Raw genomic sequence first — 17,887 nt, forward strand, 5'->3', positions numbered from 1 at the left:
ACTAACAAGTTAGCCTTCAGTGTCCTTCCTTCTAGCTCTAACGGACAATCATTAACTAAATGGGTACAAGATACTGTATTCCCATCGGGAATTAATACTACAACCCGTCGTGGTAATAGTTCAGCCTGCAAACTACAAATTCGTGCAAACGCTGCAGACACAAAGGACTGCGACGCACCTGAATCGAATAGTGCACAAGCCGAGAACCTAAACAAATTAACTCTTCTTAAAAAAAAAATATATACACCGATATTAATACTAATTCTAACACATTCATAATACCTGCAACATCATAAATACTAAAAGGAAAGAAAGAAAAAAAAAATATAAAAAAAATACCAGTCATGACGCCAGCTTCATCAGTTTCAGGTGCGTCAACATCAAAATCACCGGGTGTTACTGCATACACTCGTGCCGGGATGTGGGGCCTTGGCTTGCGATCATCAGCTCCACTACCTTGTTTGGCGTTAGGACAATCTCTAATCATATGTCCTGGTTTTCCACATCGGTAACAGACTCCATATCCCTTGTAACATTCTCCAGAATGAAGCTTACCACACTTAGGGCATGGTGAATAAAAAGACGGCTTCTGTCCTCCAATCATTATTCCCTTGCCTTTCTCCGGACTAGAAAAAGGCCTCTTTTTCTCAGCACTACTGCTTGTAGTAAATGGCATGGCCCTCTTTCGATCGGTCATGTTCTGGATTGCCAATTCCTTCTGCTCAGCCTCTGCTATTGTCGCTACATTTACCAACTCTTGGTAATTCTCTATTCTAAGGCAAGCTACTTGACTTCGGATTCTAGGCAGAAGTCCTGCTTGAAACTTTTGTGCCTGCATCTTTTGAGTTGAAATCAAGTGTGGTGCAAACCTTCCCAATGCCATGAATTTAGTAGCATACTGCTCTACAGTCAAACTACCTTGTTTTAAGGACGCAAATTCCAGGGCTTTCAATTGTTTGACAGAGTCTGGGAAGAATCTGTTGTCAAACTCTTCCTTGAACCTCTCCCAAGACAATGCAGCCATACTACCTAGTTCCCTAACTAGAAGTTGCCTACGTGTATCCCACCATATTCCAGCTTCTCCTTGGAATCGGTATCCAGCATATAGAACCTTTTGGTCCTCAAGACATCCACAAATCTCGTACGTTCTCTCGAGATCTATAATCCATTTCTCGGCTCTCAGTGGTCCTTCATTACCAAAAAAATTTGGGTAACGGTAAAGCATAAACTTCTCATATGGACAACCCCTAACTTCGGGTCTAGGTGTGTTCACTTGTTGCTGTTGCTGATGTCTAAGCACGTCAGTCAGCATACGCACAGCTTCAGCTAATCCTCCATCCATCGGGGAATCATGATTCTCCTGATTGATACCACCTTCAGGGTTTTGAGGTATTCTACCATGAGCAATTTGTCTCTTCCTGTAACACACGAGTATACATATTACAATCATATAATACCTCTCATACCTTTAAGAAATTCAAGCCTAATGACAACTAAATTTCAAACCTAATATTTGGTGCATTTCCTAAGGACATGTGGATTTACTGCCCAGAGACGTATTGCTCTGATACCACCCTGTGACGCCCCCAAATTCCGTTTGGGATCGGACGGACATTTGAAGCGTCGAGACATGCAACACAAGGTTACCTGCCCCCGTTCATGACATATAAGATGCAATAATCCTAACATGCATCTAACATTATGCAATATTCGCAGCGGATAATTTTTTTTTCTTTAGCAATACTATGCACCAAACTGAAAATATCCCAATACTTAAAACATACTTCATACATAAAGATCCATTGAATAACTAAAATCACAGCACTATTCCAAAATAGTTATGATCCAAAAGTACTGGAGATGCAACTCCATCGTACAAGTAGTAATTTAACTACTATATTAACATTAACGACGCACCGTCGTTCAGTCGACTGTATCTAGTTGGTCAGCTCCTGATCCTCCTTCAGGTCCTGTAACAAGATCTACCATTCGGGGGGAATGGTAGTTGGGACTACCACAGTGAGATTTGATTACAAATCTCAGCAAGTTAACAAAAAACTTCCATACAGACTAATGATGCATGTATGACAGTAAAAGCATAAATGCATAATCAAATTTATAAGTAATTAAAGCATAACTTAGCGTACAACATAACATAATTGACATAGCTTAAATTGAATCATGAACTGAATTTGACTTAACATGAACTTGATCTGAAACTTGACTTAGCATGAACTTGCTCTGAAACTTGAATTAACATGAAAAATACATACTCCACAGTTGTTGTGGCCCCATGTATTCTACGTGTAAATACATACTCCACAGTTGTTGTGGCCCTATGTATTCTACACAAACTTAACTTAACATTAAAAATACATACTCCACAGTTGTTGTGGCCCCATGTATTCTATACATCACTATGCAGTTAAATATATACTCCACAGTTGTTGTGGCCCCATGTATTCTACATAAACTGAATATACTCAAGATGAAACGTGACTGGAATATGAAAGGACTGAAGCCCTGACGTAACATAACGTGACTTGAACATAATTTGAAATACATAACCAACTTGAGATAATAACATTTCGTAACATGGCATAACATATAACAGACAACATATTTAGCATGACATATTTGTAATGTATAGTAATACATGACAGAATATATTGTGTAACAGATAAAAATTGATGACAGAATAAATTCTGTATAATAGACAATTACATGATAACTTGGCATGGCATGACATATATGATAACATACATACATACACTGTAATTCTTTTACTTAGCACACATACACAGTAGACTGCTAGTAAGTTAAAAGCTAACTTACCTCGATCTCCGCGTTTCTTATAAAACTTCAAGTGCGATCACGAGGAACTGTAATTAGTGATTCTAAAAGTTAGAACTAAATCACTAATAATTTGAAATATGGAAAATACTAACTTAGAGAGTAAAATTTTCATTTTACTCTCTACATGTGGGAAAATGACCGTTTTATCCATAACTTAAGGATTTTGCATACTAACTCCAAAAGTTTCCAAAATTTACATTCCTCATGTAAATCTTGTCCTAAACTTAAATATCAACTCAGAAAAATTTAAAACAAAACACAACTATGAAGAACACACTATGGTCGAACCATCCATAGGCCATTTCCCTTTATTTTTGTTGCAATTCCTTCCAACTTCAAAACTCATGCTTAAACCAAAATTTTGCAACAAACATCTTCCAATCCTAAGTTCAAAACCATACTTAAAACATCCATTTAGAAAAAACTAATAATCAACACCAAACTTTTTTTGTAAAAAGATCCAAGCACTTGAATCACAAGTTTTGACCTTAAATCAAAACATCTCCAAGAATTTCAAAAAATCAAATCTTACTTCTAACATATTCATAATATCATCCTAATATCAACCATGCTTTAAATCATCAAACTAAAGTCACCAAAATCACAAAATAACATTTGGAATTTTTGGTTTTACACTTAGTCCAAAAACATAAACTTTTCCTTCAACTAGTTTTGATAAATCTCTTGATCTATGACTTATAAATATATGATCTTCAAACCAAACCATCACATGGTTTAAAAAGATGTCCTAAAACATATATAAGCTTCTAATTCAAGATCATATGGTTAGAAATTAACCAAAACATAAATTTAGCCAAGAATATCCACACTTTGACTTATTTGAATATCTCTTTGCATAAAATTTCATATCTTTGAAACTAACATCAAATATCTTCAAAATAATAATATAACATGTATATAAGATGTTTAGGATCTTCCAATAAAATTATCAAAGTCATTAGAATAGGTTTAGACCACCAAAGAGTTAAACTTTCTCAAAACAGAAACTGTTTTTCTTCTTCCAGTTTCTAAGTTTCTAAATCTAAGAACATCTTTCATCAAAACCTTTAATCATGCAAAAATCCTCAACCAATAGTCACATATACATGTTAACAATACTCCATAAAAATTTCGGACCAATATCTATCCATTAGCTTGGTCAAAAACTCCAAACTATAACATATTCTCCAGTTTATCTCCCAGAATGACCTTTCTATAGTTTACACAATATTTGACTGACCAAATGATCTTCAAATGGGGCAAATAAGATATCCATGTAAACTAGACTCAAAAAGGAACAACTTATATGAAGGAGACTTTATGATAAAACACTTACAACAGCTTCGAAATGGGCATGCAAAAGATCTCCTAAAATCTGTCCGAGAGAGAGTGTTTGATAATCTTTTATTAGAAGGAGTAATTGAAGATAAGTTCATGGGTGCTGGCTGGACACATTTATGGACGAGATAAGGGAGGTGATAAGGCTGGAGTTGAGAGTTAAGTGTGGTTTTCTCCTACCTAAAATATCTATAAAAGATTATCTCATAATATTCTATCCAATAATATCTACAAAAATCAACTTAAGATATTTTTATCTAATAATATCTATAAAAATCAACTCAAAATATTTTTACCCAATAATGTTCACGAAAATTACCTCAAAATATTTCTTTTTATCCAATAATATCTACAGTTTTGAACAGACGTTTTGTCCGAAAATATGAAAAAAAAGTTATTGCGCCATAAGACTTTAAATAACCCTCCGAGTCTAATGGCACAAACCATAATACATTTTGGCACTTCTAACTATCTCCAATAATCAAAAATACACTTCTGATACCATAGTAAATAATAACACTAACTATGTAGTTAGACAAAAACCTATACGATTAATGGATTTGTGAAAACTTATGGGTTTTTCACGAGATTCCTAAAGTTAATAGAAATTTCACAATTGAATTTCTAGCGGGCTATTACAGCAGGTGCATTGGTAAGGCCAAATGGCATGACCAGGAATTCGTAATGGCCTTCATGGGTTCTAAAGGCTGTCTTTTCAATATCCCCATCCCTTACTCGAATCTGATGATATCCAGCTCTCAAATCCAGTTTTGAAAATATCTGTGCCCCAAACAATTCATCCAACAATTCATCTATAACAGGAATTGGAAACTTGTCTTTGATAGTTTCCTGATTAAGAGCTCTATAATCAACACACATACGCCAAGTACCATCAGCTTTCTTAACCAACAATACTGGAGAAGAAAATGGACTCTGGCTAGGTCTCACCACACCAGACTGCAGCAATTCATGAACTATCTGTTCTATTTCAGACTTCTGGTAATGAGGATACCTGTTAGGTCTAACAGAAACAGGTGAAGCCCCTTCCTTCAAGATAATTGGATGGTCAAATTCTCTTCTTGGTGGCAGTCCAACAGGTTCCTCAAAAACATCAGCAAACTCCTCAAGCAATGCAGACACTGGTCCTTCAACACACAGCTGAGTAGGCTCGTGGTCAATAAGCATCAATTGCAACAACCAAGCCTGCTTATTAACAAAAGCAGACTTGAAGCCTTTGGCACCAACCATCATCTGAACACTAGCAGAATTCAAACCTTGCAGTTTAATGGCCTGACCATCCCACTTGAAACTCATTGACATCTCTAAAAAATTCCAAGTAATCGAGCCCAAAGTCTTTAACCATTGGACCCCAAGTACTACATCGCACCCCCCTAAGGAAAGAACATGAAAGGGAACAGGAAACTTAGAACCCTGAATCTTAAAAACTTCCTGTCCACTACCTTGAGTTATGATTTTTTCACCATTAGCCACACAAACTTGCAAACAGGAATCTTGCTGAACCTTCAGCTTAGCTGCTTTAACCACAACAGGATCCAAGAAGTTGTGTGTGCTTCCTGAATCCACTAGAATTTCAACAACACAAGAACCAATAGATCCATGCAATCTCATAGCATTACCACCAAGGCAACCCGAGATGGCATTAACAGAAATTTCTACAGTATCAAGCTCTTCAGAAATTGGATCCTCAGAAGGAATAACCTCAGACTCCTCAACATCAAGTTGGTTTTCCATATCAGAATCAAGCTGAATGAAATAAACTTTCGGCTTCTTACACACATGGTTTGGATTCCATTTTTCCTCACAATGGAAACACAAGCCCTTTTTCCTTTTTTCATCAATATGAGACGGATTTACCTTCTTGAAAGGCAACAAGCTTTTGTGGTCCTTAGAAACTGAGTCAGTAAAACCAGTGTTATTACTTGGCCACTTATCAGCATAATGATTAGCAGGACGCCAAGATTTCCTAGAAGATAGGACATATTCTTCCTGTAATTTTGCCAAACCAAATGCAGCCCCCAGGTTTAATGGATTAAACATTTTAACAGGGATTCTAATGTCATCTTTTAAACCACTGATGAAACAGCTCATCTTGTGCCTCTCAGATAGGCCTCTCAACCTATTAGTCAAAGCCTCGAATTGAGAAGTGTACAAACTCACAGAAGAAGTTTGTCTTAACCTAGTGAGAGCCTCCATAGGGTCATCAAAGGAGGATGGCCTAAATCTGGTTTGTAAAGCTACCACCAAGGTCTCCCAAGAATTAAATTGGCCCGAGTCTATGCCATTTTGGTACCACACCAAAGCATCCCCCTCCATGTGGTGTGAAGCAACCATTAGCTTCTGATGGAATGGAACCATAAAACAGTCAAAGTATTGATTGGCCTTAAAGACCCAACCATCAGGTTCAGTTCCACTAAAACGTGGAAAATCTAATCTCACATTCCTTTGAACCCCAGCCCTTTCATCATGAATCCTATTGTCATGATCTCTATCACGAGGTCCCTCCCTTTCTCTACGAGAAATTACATTCACAGTTTCAACCAAAGTTTTCAACACATCAGACATTTGATCTAACCTTTCTGCCAGGCCAGAAATGGCAATCTGGTGATGCTCTAATTGTTGTTGCACCACTTCATGCTGTTGACCTTTCAATGCTCCTCGTGTCCCTTCTGCCATTCGTCAGGATCGACTGCTAAGCTGATACCAATTGTTACGTGCTTCCTGTTCGCAGAATCACCAGAAGAAGATCTATGTTGCAGGTTACAGAAACACAGCAGATTAATGCAATTCACCTTACAACCACACTGTGCAAGAAACACACAATCAAACAATCAAGAATTCATCATATTTCCTTAGTAGAGATTTTCGAGCAATCCCTAAGCTCCACAAGTTCCTTCAGAATTGACTACAAAAATTCCGATAACATTCTCTCAAGTAAAGCAGTGTTTTATACTGCCATTTCCATTCTTAACAGAATAACAACTAACTACTAACTGCAGAAGAGAAGAACACGACGTCGCTTTACGTGTACTCAGCCTCGACTTGATGCCTTCCCACTACGCACCGTTTTATTAATGCCATACGCACCGTATTGAAGCCACGAATTACTTCCTCCTTATTCTCGATACGCACCGTTTAAAGCTTGGCCGTTAATTTCGTTATTTTCACTTCAGCCTTCAACCAGAACACCCCTTACAGAATACCTATCTGTTTTTAATAATTGCTATTTTGTTGCTTTATTTTGTTTACTCATTTTAATCACTTATATATTTATTTATTTTTTTAAATTATTTTTTTACTTATAAATTAAAGAAGTGATTATTAGTGTATTAATTTTTTTTTATTTTTTTAAAAATATTTAAAAATTAAAAAAATTAAAAATTAAAAAAATAAATTTCACCTAAAGGCATGTCCAGTTGTACTAGACTGGATTTGTTCACCCGACCCGACCCGTCTTGAATGAATAGACTTCCAAAGTAGACATTTTTAAACCCGTCAAATTAACCAATTCACCGAAGTCCTTTTTTCTTTAAAAAAAAAAAATTATCCGATTATTATTATTATTATTATCTTTTTTTAAAAATTATGACATGTTGCTATTTTCAATGCATTATTATTACATGTTGCTTTTTTTCAATACATTAAATCAATGTGCCTTTATTATTATATTTAATGGCCATGACTATTAACAAAGGCTTAGTAAAAAATCATCATTTTTTGTAATAAAAAATTAATTAATGCATTGCATGCTGGCTTTTCAGATCATTTAATACTTGGGTGGTAGATTGGGAGCCAGATCATTTAATGCTTTCCAACGACTTGGGTGGTAGTTTGAGCAGAAGACGTGACTAATCAGTGTATATAATGGGCCTTCTCGAGACACGTCCAGCCTAATTCCATTTATCGATTTTATAGTGGTCCATCTACTAGCCGGTTTGTATGACGCCCCAAACTTCCACGTCTAAAAGTCTAATTGTTGGGATGATGACATATAATATTTTATATTTACGTATATTTTTATTAAATAAATAATTAAATTATTATAAGTAATGATTTTTTTATTTTAAATTAAACGTATTTTTTATTGTATTATTTTATAATTTTTAAGTTGTAAAATTTAAATAATGTGTTATCTTGATATTAATAATTATTTTATATTTAAATTCTCTCTAATTTAAATTATTTTATTGTTGAGTTTTAACTATTTTATTTTATTAATATTGAGTTGTAGTATTTTTATTTAACTTTTATTTTTTTTTGTGCTCTTTATTATTATATTTTATTATTTTATTTTATTACGTCACTGTATTTAAATTATTTTATTTAACTAGCCGTTTTAAAATTTATTTTTATTAGATTAGTTTTGATGATCCAAGTTGTAAGAATTGGATCTCATTTCTTTCATTTTTTCTTTTTCCCTCTCTTTTTCTTATTTCTTTCTTCTTTTTCCTCCCCTGCTTCTCTCCTCCTGTGCGACTAGCCCTCTCCCATTTTTTCCTTCCGTTTGGTTCAACCTTCCCCATTATCGTTTTGCGCCAGAGTGGCTGTCACTGCCCCTCCCACCTGGTTCTCCACCGGCTAGTGACCCTTCCCCTCCATTCTTAGACCCAACCGTGTGGCCGTTAGCCCCCACACACGACTGGAAGTTACGGCTTCTTTGTGCTCACCCGCCGCCATCGCGCTGTTGTTGGCCACCTTCTTTCGCCACTTCACTATTGGCCTTCCAGCTACCTAACACGCCATTCCCCAGCTCCGATCTCCGACCATTGAATACCCTCTAGCTCACCTCCTATTTGCTTCTTTTGACCTCCAACTTCTGTCCATGCCTGAGTGACGGCCAACCACCACTACTTTTAGATTTACCAAAACCCATAAGCCTTTTTTTAGCCATCTCAAGTCTTCATTGGTTCCCGTTCAAAATTAGATATTTTGAGACCCATGACCATAGTGCATTTTGCACTGTGATGTTGCCTTACTGTCGACTCTTGCAAAAATTATCTTATAACATTGTAAGTATTTTCTGACTAATTTTGCAGATTTAAATATATTTTGTATTAACAAATATTCTGTGAATTTGTTAGTTGCGCCAGACTGAGTCTAAGGAATCGGGGGTCGGTTGGATTGGAAAATAGAGTTATTTGTGTGATTAGTTGATGTTGAGATTTATTGGTTGTTGGATATTTGTGTCTTATCATACATGGTATAAGTGCACGCATAATCATGTTTGTAAAGGAAAATTGAGTTTTTTGCATAATTATATGCATGTTCATATGTTAGAAATGAAAACTAGGTTTTCATGTGCAAATGAATTTTCGGATGCTTGTGTATCACAATCCCAAGTCGAGATGGTGTATTATTTCGATGGAACTCCTTTGGTCACTCGAAAGCAGAATATACTGAGTCATGTCACATGGGTTGTTGTTGGGCGACAACAAGTTTGAACGATAAGGTAACGCTATTATGCTGGCTTGGTGGCCCTTTTGCTGGCGGGAGCTAGAAGATGCCTGGTCATGGTACGTACTCAACGCAAAGCTAGATATCACTCATTATGAAGTCATATGCGTGGGCGTTACCTATGGTGTGACAATGAGAACTAGAGTGTGCAGATGATCCATATGGGAGATCATTGTGCATACAGCAAAATTGGATATTTAGGCCATTTTTTGGAAAAATTGTGAATTTTCTGGAAAAATGGTAGATTTTCTATGTGGGTCATTTTCTAAAAAAAAAATTGCGAGATTTGGTTAAAGAATATGAGGACCATTTTCTAAAAAAATGGTAGAATTTATGTTGGGCCATTTTTTGGAAAAATGACAGATGTTTTAATGGAAATGTTTTAGACCAAAATGAGATTTTGGCGTGCGTGGAAAAATATTCATTTTAGGGAAAAATGATATTTTGGGTTTCATGCATATTTCATTATAATCACGCATTTTATTGGTTGCATTAATGTATTTTTATCTCATGAGCTATTTGGTTTATTACTTACCTACAGAACTATTTTTTGGTACTATAAATTTTGATGCAGATGAGGATGCAAAGTCTGAGAATGCGGCTCTATCGTAAGAGTGACCAGGAATCACTTTCTCGTAGGTTGGGATTTATTTCCCGCTTTTGGTTATTTTATTTGGTTTGTATTATATTTATATTAGATAACTGTATAACTTTTAAAGGCATTTTGTTTTGAAATTTTGTATTTAACAAATTCTGGTACTTAGTTGATTGACTTTAACTTATCTACTGCGTATTTTGTGATACACGTGTTGCATGTGTATACACTAGCACTTGTCGTTGGAATGTATAATCCGGATTGTCATTATTTCGATGTCTCAATTTATATACGTCCTTACGTGAGAGTTAGGAGCGTCATATTTTAAACCCTTAGGGAAGGGCCAAACCCCACACAACCCAAGGAAGGAGGTAAATCATCTTCTCAATAACTATAAAGAGATTTCATAAAAATCAACTCATAAACTGACGTGATTTCATATGATATATTAAATTTATTTTACAATAAAAAATAACTTTATAATATGGCATACTACATTAAGATATATCAATTTGTGATCTTCATTTTATAAAATTTCCTTATGACTAAAGCATTTATCTCGATACGATATCATTTTATAAAATCTTATTAGGGCTAAAACATTTATCTTCATACAATATCATCGCAATACTCCCATTCAATACTTAACTTCCTTCTAACAATTCCGAATATCACAATTTTTTTTTTTTAACTGTAATTAGTATTATTACGTGCACAATGTCACGAGCTAGTGCATTGGTTCAGTGGTTCGGCTCTTGTGGTTATAATTGACATATGTTAAATGTGTTCACGGTGAATTGAAAAATTGTCACTTTTCATAAATGTTCTTTCAATATAGGAAATCACACTTACGAATTTAAACAGTCCGAATTCTTTAGAAATTTAGATAAATACTTCCTCCTTTATTTGATAATTTTTTTTTTATTTTTTGTGGACTTTGGTTATTTTATATTGAGTTCAAAGATTCTTCTTTTATTTGCACCGAAAAAGAGATTAATGGGAGTTGATGTTATTGTTGTGTAGTGGGAATAGATTGTCAACAAATTTAGTGCATGTTAAAATCTAGAGGTGGCAAAATCTACTCTAAGAAAAACGTTCATCGCAGCGTGTCTTAACACCCAACTTGCATATTTTTTCCACCAATTTTTAGTGCAAGCTCCGTATATCAAACCAAAAGACAAATCGGAAAAGAGGGTCATTGAATGATTCTTCAGCTAGAAAAAGAAAGAATTAAAAAAGTATACTGCAGTATGCAAACATAAGAAATCATTCAAGAAATTTTTATTAAGAAAAGAAGAAGAAGAAGAAGAAATCATTCAAGAAGAAAGATACCGAACGATTGCAATCATGGCATCATGGCCTGATACTATGGCATCTATAAGGATTATCTATCTCTGGGATTGGTGACTAGCCCATTACTGAGTTTTGAAATGAAAGCCCACCTACATTGAGCCCACACCATGTTGCTTGCTGGTGAATTGGGCTAAGCCCGGTCAAGATTACCTTTGAGTTTACTTAGTGTAGGCCCAATCCTAAATTAGATATTGAAGCTCTAATAACGTCGTGGATCACAAATCCCAAAAGTTAGAAGCAGCTAGCGGTTATTGGGTATTCTGTTAGTTGGGCCAAGCCCAGCTTTATGTCAGCCATGGGTTAAATGACAACCACTGCGTATGATTTGGTGATTATAAAATAAATATATAAATAAAGAACGGTCAGAATTAAATGAGAATCTGTGTTCACAATGATTTATAAACCATATTATGAATCGTGTGTTTATATATACATATCTCGAGTGGAATCTAGGCACTTTATTTTTATTTACTTACAAATTTCTATTACATTAATTATGAATATATATTTTGTATTGTAAAAAATTTTAAAAATGTAAACTTCAAATTTTCCAAAATTTAAAGAAATAGTAAACATAATTGTATCGATCATGTACACGACAAGTACATTGACAGGGAAAGAGACGTCATTCTATTTTATGGGGTATGTCATGATCAACATGCTACAAGGAAAACGATCATATCTGATGGACGGATTATTTACAACGAAAATAAACTAATTTTTGTAAAAAAATAATCATTTTTGTAGAAAATAATTGACCATAAATAAGCAGTTTTCTTAGTGTATATATATAGATATTGCTAAGAGATTTACTACTCTTGGTAGTATCCATACTATTAAATATGCTTCATTTTCATCTACTCTAATATATACCTTATAATCCTTATGCTAATCCCACTACCTCCACCCAATACTACCCTGTTTCAAAAACTGATTATATCAAAAAGATTTTTGCTCAAAATCTATTTTACGTTAAACCACATAGGTCTATGTTTACAGATCATTTTAAAATTGTTTCTAGTTATTTTCTCCCTGATTTTCACTGGATTCCTGAGAATCCTACTAATGTTAGAAATTAATACCGTACGTTGAACTGGAATTACTTTGTGGGTCGAAGCACTACTTGATTAGGATATGAAGATTAGTACGTAGTGGATCATATGGATCCACGTCCAAAGCCTAACTTGTGACAAAGTTCAACGAAAATTATAGAATGATCTATATATCATGATATATATATGTGTGTGTATGTATGTATGTTTGTGCTAGTGACTAACACGCACCAGCAAGTACAATCTGATTTCTTTAATCTCTCTTGTGGAAACTAATTAAAGTATTAGCTGGCGATTGATTTGGATGGTGCATGATAAATATGTGGATTCCACTTTGCTTTTATTGTAGCCGTGTTCTTGCTTCTTTGTTTGAAGGAACTGCGCACAATTGTCGGTTCATCAACACACGAACATGCACCCATGAAAATGATGCATCGAGTCTTATTGGATATATGTGGGGGGAGCTTTGTCGTGAGTGCAATGTGACAATAGCAATATATATCAATCGTCAATTTAATTGCCGATCGGTTCATAATTAACATTTACTACATATTATATATATATAATTAATGCATGTTGGTCTAAATTATATTAATCTTTCAAACATTAATTCCAAAAGTTCTGATGATCATATATATATATATAGACTGTAAATTGCATTGATGGTCATGCATGGTTAAGTTGGTGGCTGAAGATCAGAGTGCTAAGTGCTTCATCATCTTGAATATATATGATTTGGTAATTAAGGATCAATTCAAGTACTCCTGATTTTCCAGATTGGACATTAAAGGACCTACGTACATATGATTCTTACAGTTTCCTTTTCAAGGGTAGACAGCTTAGAGCGCATACATGCATATAATATCCAAGCCTCCCTCCCCCATGCACCTTTTTAATTGGATGCACCCTCGATCAAGTGAATTTTTTGGAAAACTTTTATTATGACTATCATGTAGCATATATGCATACACATTACCATAATAATAATAATAATAATAAAGAACAAATTAATTAAGAAAGAGATCAGAAGTTAGAATCGACATGTATATATGCAGCTAGCTGTGCGTGCATGCATGAACATGAATCAACGTCAATAGATCAGCTGCCATTTTCGCATGCATTACCAATGATAAACCAGAGTTTGATCCGTGTCAAAGTAGTACTAGTGTTGATGATCAAGAAAAGAACTAAACCTCATGATCTTATGCATGCGCGCATGGGCTTCGTCATAACCAGACGTAGTACGTGATCATATTCCAGATCAACACGAACACCTTAACTAGAGTTAGAAACTTAAAGACTGATCATCCTTATCCATGCGAAGTCATGAAACCTTTATCAGCAAAAATGACGTGAATATCTTTTCTAGTACTATATGATCAGTACTCAAAGTCGAAACTGTCAAAACTTATCTTTCTTAGACCTATACTAAACAAAACCAATATTATATATAAACAGTAAAATTTTCATCTTTATTTATGAATTGTATCGTGCATGCATGATTCATTTGTTACACGCCAGATGTTTTTTCCGGCCTCCCAGGGGCCAGATCAGAGGTTTTCTGGCAGAGCTGAAGTTCGAATTGGAAATATTGTACGTACTCATGATGTAAGTATGCATGCAGGATCATATTGCTATCTTAATTAGGACTCAAATTATATATAACATACGTACGATCTATCTACAATATTATTAAATCCAGATAAGATACAGTGACCTATCCTCAGAAATTATACTTTGTTTGGTGATCAAACTTTTGCCTTTCTTCATCTACAGGAAAAGATGATCATGATATATAATTAACGAACGAGATTGGTATGGTGGTGTAGCACGTACGTAAGAAATTAAAGATGATTGTGATCATCAATAATATCTTGCTACTAAACACTTTTTCTTGTAGTGGCGTCCTAGACCATTAATAAATTATGATCAGTTCTCCACAAAAAGCAATTAAGTTAATCCTTTAACGATTTCGAAATCAACAAAAAGACCTCATGCATAGCTTTTTGATGAAGGTCGACCGCGCGACTCTTCTTTGAGTGATAAAGCTTGCTATCTCTTGGTAGGATGGTCACTCAAACATAGATATTTATATGCATGTACAATGACTATATTTGATCTACATTTATGATCAATCAGCTTCTTCGATCTATGGTTGAGAAACTTTTGATCACAACGTTGATTGGGTTTCTCTTTAATTTGATTTGTTGCTTTCGAAGAAAAGCCAGTGCGAGATACATTTTTTTCTAAAGGGTAAGCATTCAGTGCCCGATTCCGTATTTAATTAGCTCAAATATCACTGCTAAAAAGGCTTAAAGCACGAGTACTTTGATTGGTTTTTTATTGTTCACAAAAGGTTCATCGATCGTATAGATTAATTGGAGGAATAAAGAACTTTTGACCAGCTTGCACTTCCAGGATCAACGTCTGGTTTCACTTGATTTCAATAATTGATCAACAGACGGCCTTTTGTTAAAGAAACGGGTGTTTTTTGCATGTTGAAAAGTTTGTGATGTTCTGCCGATCGATGGACAGCTTTGCTTCAAGCTAGGGACCGACACATATGGCTAACACCATTTGTCGATTCTCTCCAGCTAGTTGAGACATTCAGTCAAGGACGTACGTTAAAGATCGTGTACAGGTGGACAAAGACTCCTGGATAGATAAAAAGGGAGAAATTTTTTTGATCTTTCAAGACAACGTACAAAGTGCATGCTGCATAGATAATATTGAGTTTTTAACAAATTATATATATATATATATATATAATTTTTATGTGTTGTCATATTTCTATATTTTTTATATATTTTATAAATGTAACTGGTTGCGTCATTTTTTTTTTTAATATAGAAAAATTATTTTGGTCAATCATATTAGTGTAATATTGCATAATAAATACATAAAAATAACTGAATGTAACAGAATTCATATATATCAAGCTTCAAAGTTTGCCAAAAAGATTAGATAAAAGAACCCGTCTTTGGCTTCCAATTAATTAATTAGTAGATAAATCTGAATATATATATATATATAGAAAGAACGAACGAAAATTATCTAAACTCATCAAGCTTAATTCACAATTTCTAAAAGGGAAGAAGGGTACAAAGTTTGAGTACTGTTTGAATGCACGAGTGCAAGTGGGGCGCATATTTCAGAAAGTAGAGTGCTTCTTTAATTTGTTGATGGAGTGGTCGGTGGTAAGTACTAGTACTCCTCCTGTTTTTGTCTTTTAAAGACATCCCGATGGATTGGAAGTCATGTTTGGATGCTCAAAAAACAAGAAGTAATGCATGCAGGTTGATATATAATCATGCAGATCATTAGCGTATTTGACATTTCATAATTTAACGAATGGAAAACTGATCTACTTAATTTTTTATTCAACAAATTAACATTTAAAGTGTATGCCGACTATAATTATTTAACGTGTATCGATCATAGGGAATATCAATAGAGCTGCATGATCATGTCTTCAACCATTCGGGGGATCGAGGGAAGCTGGGAGAGACGACTTTAATAATGTGTATTTTCTTCGCTACCTTTCATTCATCCTTAACACTCCTATTAATTAACATATCCCCAACTTCCTCATGAGAGAGAAACCGACAAAGAAGCAAGACAAAATATCAGAGTAAAGCGAAAAAATTCGAGATCGAGGGCAATTTGCATGCGAAACCTCGTCTCCATTACCATGATCACCACCAACAACTTGGAACCCTAGCTTTCAACTGTGGAATCTTACGCAAGCACCCTAGCTACTCTTGATCCCCGTGGAGTTGGAGACAGATGCAAAGAAAAACAAAAGATCATCATTGGTTTATATCTCTCGGAATTACCTCGAAATGATTTCAACACTCAACCTGAGAGGGCCCATGCATGCACATTGAGAGCTAGAGAGCCCTAGCAGTACACTCTCCTACTCCATTATTTCAAGCTAGTAATCTAATTACTTTCATATCAAATTTTTATAGACCCCTCTAAAGGGCCCCAACACAACTTGTCCGTCCTCCAACAATTTGTTTGTATTGCTATATATATATATATATATATAATTGCATTGCTATTATCTCAGGCTCAAAAAAATCTCAGACCATTCTAGCTAGTTGCTCGAAGAGAAAATTTATTTTGGCATTAATTGTGGTTGGCACGAAGCGACAAAGTCGTGATGATTGGAGGGTGATTAGATGCCCATTTGGTTACTGGTGCTCCACTTTGCCACACTGTCTGGATCCAGACAGTGTGCGTGCGATCCTTGTCTGATCGATGTTAGAAAGGCAATTTCGGCCCTTTCATGAGTAGCAATACTGCGCCATTCAATAAAATTTTTAGGGTCTTTTGAGGCATATTTATTAAGAAAGACCTGGAATGGTACTACTACGCACGCACGAAGTGTACATACATACTTGGAGCCCTAGCTAGCTCTAGCTCGTGGCCTACCTAGAGGATGGCAGTGTCGCTTTGTCATGAAATTGCATGTGGTCGATCTCCCTGCTCGATCCCTAGTGCAACTAGTCCCGGAGATAAATCTAGATCACATGATCATATATATTGCTGCATGCAGCCGCAAATTATAAGTGACATCGGCATATTAGTGAAGGCGTGCATGAGCGTGCCTTGAATTGTGCCCTAAACGCCAAGCAGACAAGAAATCTGGAGATCGAGTGTGGCGTCGATCTATATATGAACGTACAGCTTATATATATTTGGATGGTGATAGGGTTGCTATCCTGTTATTACCCATTTACTACTTATAAAGTATTAGAGATTTTTTTTTTTTTTTTTTTATCATTTTCTTTTAAGTATTTTTTTAACATCCTTAGCCATTAAAAAAAAATTAAAAAAATATATAATTTTACTGATCTTATTAGGAAGTAAATTTGGAAACGAAATCACTGTAGTTCTTTTAACAACTATTTTACAAGCTAGTCATGATCATATAGACAAAATACTATACCAATACTAGTGTATTAATATTGCTATACTATATACTATACTACTATATTAGTATATACTATACTACTAAATACTATATATACTAGTACTATATACTATACCATATATAATACTATAGTAGAACGTAAAATGGCTTGTCTTATCTGTAATAAAGATATTCAGTCTCAATAGTTGAAAAATGATAGAAAATTATGTTTTATGAGACATTGTTGATATTTACCATCTGATCATAGATGACGTTCAAATAAAGCGATATTTGATGGAAAGG

The 17,887-nt window shown here is 34.9% G+C and overlaps 1 protein-coding gene across 1 annotated transcript; it reads right to left on the reverse strand.

Moving 5' to 3' along the window:
• Positions 1-4,818: 4,818 nt before the first annotated feature.
• On the reverse strand, positions 4,819-7,413 carry LOC122275982. The gene has a single exon (XM_043085384.1). The coding sequence runs from the start codon at positions 6,886-6,888 to the stop codon at positions 4,819-4,821; it is 2,070 nt and encodes a 689-aa protein (XP_042941318.1). The 5' UTR covers positions 6,889-7,413.
• Between the last annotated feature and the right edge of the window lie 10,474 nt (positions 7,414-17,887).

Source organism: Carya illinoinensis, chromosome 9, assembly GCF_018687715.1.
Source record: "Carya illinoinensis cultivar Pawnee chromosome 9, C.illinoinensisPawnee_v1, whole genome shotgun sequence".
NCBI classification, from domain to species: Eukaryota; Viridiplantae; Streptophyta; class Magnoliopsida; order Fagales; family Juglandaceae; genus Carya; species Carya illinoinensis.